Genomic DNA, 5,628 nt, shown 5'->3' on the forward strand with positions numbered 1-5,628 from the left:
AGAGAGAGAGAGAGAGAGAGAGAGAGAGATTTGTTTTACATTGCAAGTCACAGTGCTGATATTTATGTCTTAAATTCTTCATTTTCAAACATTTAAACCTTAATAATTTTTATTTTAACGGAATGTATCACACTGGAAGCCAGGCACATTCAAGTTACAAAAGGCATCACCCACTCTTAAAAATAAAGTGGAAAAAATAAGATGGCTATTATTTTTATGTAACAATGATTTACTCTTTTATTTGTCTTGCTACTGGCCTACAGGCATATCCAGTGGGCAGCAGTAAAGAGAAGCGCAGGCTGGCTATCGCTCAAGCTTTTGCAGGAGAGGTCTGTTTGGTGCCACCTTCTCGTCTCATGGCTCTTCTGGGCCAGGTTTGCTAGGTTTTTTGTCTTTTTTGGCCTATCCTTTTGCATTCTATATATCTATTGTATTGCATGCATCACATACCCTTTGTTTTTATAGGGCCGTATATGTGAGGGGGCTTTATACAGGTTACAGGAAACCAAAGCACTAAGGCAGTTTGGCTCATTAGCAATGCTGGTGAGTAAAAAAAGACTCTACTACCGGAGCAGTATTACCTGGCTTTTTCTTTTTCAACTTTACATCCTCTACTCTTTTTCTCTGTTTCCCACACTTTGTCTTTGAAGTCATTGAAGTGGCAGCAGCACCAGGATCTCTTACCTCCAGGTATGTCTTTGGAACTGTTCCGGGGCAAAGGTGCATTGAAGGACATGGAGGAAGAGCGCTTCCCTACTCAGCTCAGTCGCCTCATAAAGGTGTAAACACAACAGTGCATTATAAATGATTATTCTTACTGTTTGGAAAAGGTGGTGCAATTGTTTTAATATAAGAGAGGATATAAGAAATCATTGATATATATATTTACAGTGGTCAAAGTTAATGCATCATCTCAAAACTGCTTTGGAACAATATTTATAGTGTGAAGTACTTATTAAAATAATATTAATATATATTTTTTTGTTTTTTTTTTGTTTTCTGTTTGTGCATGTGTGTACATGTTTGATACAGTTTGGGCCAAAGTCCCACGTAGAGTGTGTGCGATTCTCTCCTGATGGACAGTACTTGATTACTGGTTCTGTTGATGGTTTCATTGAAGTCTGGAACTTCACCACTGGTAAAATTCGGAAGGTGAGTATATACTGCCCATCAAATAAACGGTATTTCACATATATTAGGAAAAATGCTTTCTTATATAATAATTATGTAATAATTTATACTATATTTAAGTAATATTAAAATATTATTACAGTTTAAAAGAACTGTTTTCTATTTCTATACACTTCAAAATGTAATTTATTCCTGTGATGGCAGAGCTGAATTTTCAGCAGCGTCATCCACAGTGTCAAATGATTCTTCAGAAATCATTCGAATATGCTGATTCCAGGATTATTTAATGAATAGAAAGGTTGAACAACATTTATTTGAAATAGAAATCTTTTGAAACATTATAAATGTCTTTTGATGTGTTACTTTTGGTCAGTTCGATGCAGCTTTATTTTTTTTTAAATCTTACCCCAAGCTTTTAAATGTTAGTGTATGGCAGCTTCTTCAAAAATATTAATCAACAAAGACTGTTTTCAACATCTGATGATAATAAGTAAATCTTAAGCATATTATAAGATGATTTCTGAAGGATAATCATGTGAAACTGCAAGACTGGAGTAATGGCTGCTGAAAATTCAGCTTTGACATCACAGGAATATATCACATTTTAAAATATTAAAACAGTTATTTTATATTGCATTCAAAATGTTATTTTATATTGCAATAATATTTCACATTACTGTATTTTTGATGAAATAAATGCAGCCTTGGTGAGCATAACAGACTTATTTCAAAAACATAAAAAAACTTTATTATTAAACACTTTTGACCAATAGTGTATATTCTACCTTATATATCTTATCATGTATAGAGGGCCAGTGGAGAGAGCATAGCAGAGGTGAAACGGGAGTGTACTTGGGAAGGTTGAGTATCAGCTGGGCTGTAGTGTTCTGGATGAGCTGCAGATGTTTGATTAAATGTGCTGTGAGGTCAGTCACGAGTCAGTCACGCAGTCAAGACAAGAGCATACCAGGTTCTCTACCAGAATCTCAATAGCTTCTCTGTTGAGAAATGTATGTAGACTCTGCAAATGTTCTGTATCCTGTCCTGACATTTGTTAGAATGTGGGCTGTTAATGACAGGTCTTTGTCCAATGTGACACCAAGGTTTTTGGCATTCTGTGTAGATGAAATCATTGAGCTGACAAGGCACTGGCAAGGGTAGTTCTTGGCCAGGGTGAACAGCAGCACACCAGTATTCAATATATTCAGCTTTAGATGATGGGCGTTCATCCAGAGAGAAATGCTTGCCAGACAAATGATTCATGAGGGTACTGTAACTGCTTGTCAGAGGATGGGGAGAGAGAATTAAATTGGTTATCATCACCAAAAGAATAACAGAAGCTATGAAAGTTGTTAACTGTACTAAATGATTTGTTGTAAATGAACAATAAAACTCTTTGAATTCTTAAAAAAAAAAAAAACGTGACTTTCATTTGCCTTTTGATAAACGACTTCATATAATCATTGTACCATACCCGATTTATGGAGTGTAGCAGAGATGGTTGTCTTTCCAGCAGGTTCTTCCAAGGTTCTCTGACAAATATGCAGTATGTTTACTAAAATGCCTTGAAATGTAATTATAAATTGAAAGTAATGTGTATATATATATATAAGTAATTATATATTAACAGATTCAGTTTATATTTATCTCTTTATTCTCAAAGCCTGATCTTCTAAACTACACAGCTCAAGAACATCATCTCCTTGATGCGTGAAAGAGGCAACGCACATATGCTGTCCTAGGCCTGTTTTGTGGGGGCAAAAAGTAAAATCTCACATTTAGTGTGGCTTCATTTTTCTGTTGAGAGAACCTTGGTTTCTACTAAAACCTCAGGGGTATAGAATATGGGTCACCCCAGCACTCTATGACGTCTATTAGGTTGAGTTGAGGTAGTTGGGGCCCAAAATAAATCCTGCCCCATTCTCAGACATGGACTTCCACTACTACTGGGGAATTTGAGTGTACAGTATGAGACTCAGAATAATATGGAATATAATATGTTGTGGTTGTAGTTCTTCTTTCTGGTAGACATAATAAAGAACCTTACTCAGTCAACCCATCATGTGGGTGTATTTTCTTATGCTATTTAATTTTCCCTAATTAAACAGTGTATGAAAATCTTATTTTTTTTATTATAACATGATGTAATGTAATTTTGTGTGGTTAAATGTGATGTCTGTCGGTCTGCCTGTTTGTTTGTTTCTTGTGTGAGTAGGATCTGAAGTACCAAGCTCAGGATAATTTCATGATGATGGATGAGGCTGTTCTGTGTCTGGCAGTAAGTCACGACTCTGACATGATCGCCACTGGAGCTCAGGATGGAAAGATACAGGTATGGCCCTTCAATTAACTGATCAGCATTTCCACTTGTAGTCTACTGTAGGTTTCTAATTGTACAGAATCTCTAGTATTAGTCCATTTGAAACTGTATCATTTATATTTTTCAAAATGACAAATCAGAAATTAAAACTGATATTAAGAAAACCATCTATGTTGAGTGAAACGTTATTGGTCATATATACCGGAACGTGTAGAGATTTGAAAGGTAGTAGAACTTAAACCTACACTGTAAAAAATTATTCCTGCGCTCAGCAAATATGGCTCATTAAAATAACTTTTATGAGATGAATGTTAAATAATGGTGAGTGGCAGATTGTCTGGTCTGTGCAAAAAAAGGATGGTCCACAGTTGTTATATTTCGCCGTCTGACACACCCCAAACACATGGTGCAATATTAGATCGTGAACAAATAAAATTTCTCCACAGTTTGCCTTTGATCGTAAATTGTACCAGACCTCAGTCAACCCATCATGTGGGTGTATTTTCTTATGCTATTTAATTTTCCCTAATTAAACAGTGTATGAAAATCTTATTTTTTTTATTATAACATGATGTAATGTAATTTTGTGTGGTTAAATGTGATGTCTGATGGTCTGCCTGTTTGTTTGTTTCTTGTGTGAGTAGGATCTGAAGTACCAAGCTCAGGATAATTTCATGATGATGGATGAGGCTGTTCTGTGTCTGGCAGTAAGTCACGACTCTGACATGATCGCCACTGGAGCTCAGGATGGAAAGATACAGGTATGGCCCTTCAATTAACTGATCAGCATTTCCACTTGTAGTCTACTGTAGGTTTCTAATTGTACAGAATCTCTAGTATTAGTCCATTTGAAACTGTATCATTTATATTTTTCAAAATGACAAATCAGAAATTAAAACTGATATTAAGAAAACCATCTATGTTGAGTGAAACGTTATTGGTCATATATACCGGAACGTGTAGAGATTTGAAAGGTAGTAGAACTTAAACCTACACTGTAAAAAATTATTCCTGCGCTCAGCAAATATGGCTCATTAAAATAAACAGATTTTACTTAAAAAATTCAGTTTTGCACATTACTTAATTTAAAGCTACAAATGTTACATAACATACAGAGTTTATGGATTACTTTAATTAATAAAGAAACACAACAAGTAATTTTGAGTGAAGTCAACAATAAAAATAATTTGTCAAATTAACACAATTTTTTAGGACCCAACAGATGCCTGCGCTCAGCAAATATGGCTCATTAAAATAAACAGATTCTACTTTTAAAAAATCAGTTTTGCACATTACTTAATTTAAAGCTACAAATGTTACATAACATACTGAGTTTATGGATTACTTTAATTAATAAAGAAAAACAACAAGTAATTTCGAGTAAAGTCAACAATAATAAAAATAAAAAAAATAGTCAAATTAACACAATTTTTTAGGACCCAAGCAGATACCACGTGACGAACTGGATTAACTTTGAAACGTGCAATTTGTTATGGCCATTTTAGAAAACCAGATCTCAGAAGAGGACTTCTCATCCACGGTGAAGGTAAGTAACTGTTAAGTAGAGCTTTTCTTTATTAAATTATTTTACTCGTGTGCTGTCCTGACAGTGTTTCTGCGCACACGCACAGAAAGTTGATGACTTTGACGCACAGAAAACAGCGCGAATGCTGAACTAAGATCTTCACAGCTAATCACTCTTAAACTGTCGAATACACACAAGGACAGGTTTACATAAACAGTCGTTTACGTCCTAAGTGAATGTAAACAGAAAACGGAATGTCTGTAAGTATATTAAATCCGTGTATTGTCATTAATGTTAATCAACACAAAACAGAAAAATATCACTCACTGCTCTTGACTGATTAACTTTATCTTTGATAAGAATTTGTGTATACTGAATTCATACAGTAAAGTCTACTGATGTTTACTGAAAATTCTAACTTATTTTAGCATTTAAATCTTAGATGTTCACTGTCATTACTGTGTCATGCATTTTATTTTATTTTTAATATTAACATGAATTTCTATTTCTGTTTGTACTCAGGATCACAGCTTGATTGTCTTCCTATCAGAGAACACTGACAATCTGATTGCACATTACCACATTACCAGGTGAGTGAATATGGTAAATTTAGTGTTGTTCGCTTTGAAATTACTTTTATATTAAGTGGGAA

At 34.5% G+C, this 5,628-nt stretch overlaps 1 protein-coding gene across 1 annotated transcript in view; it reads left to right on the forward strand.

Annotated features, from left to right (window-relative positions):
* The window catches only part of LOC107720315 (WD40 repeat-containing protein SMU1-like), a 19,537-nt gene that overhangs the window by 1,726 nt on the left and 12,183 nt on the right, over positions 1-5,628 (forward strand). Inside the window, exons 4-8 of the mRNA XM_016527998.1 lie at positions 264-374; positions 466-543; positions 651-779; positions 1,033-1,152; positions 3,347-3,463. Coding sequence (XP_016383484.1) covers positions 264-374; positions 466-543; positions 651-779; positions 1,033-1,152; positions 3,347-3,463 — 555 coding nt within the window. The remainder of the gene's footprint in view (positions 1-263; positions 375-465; positions 544-650; positions 780-1,032; positions 1,153-3,346; positions 3,464-5,628) is intronic.

This window comes from Sinocyclocheilus rhinocerous, unplaced genomic scaffold (assembly GCF_001515625.1).
Source record: "Sinocyclocheilus rhinocerous isolate Xijiao unplaced genomic scaffold, SAMN03320098_v1.1 scaffold4923, whole genome shotgun sequence".
In the NCBI taxonomy this organism is placed as follows: Eukaryota; Metazoa; Chordata; class Actinopteri; order Cypriniformes; family Cyprinidae; genus Sinocyclocheilus; species Sinocyclocheilus rhinocerous.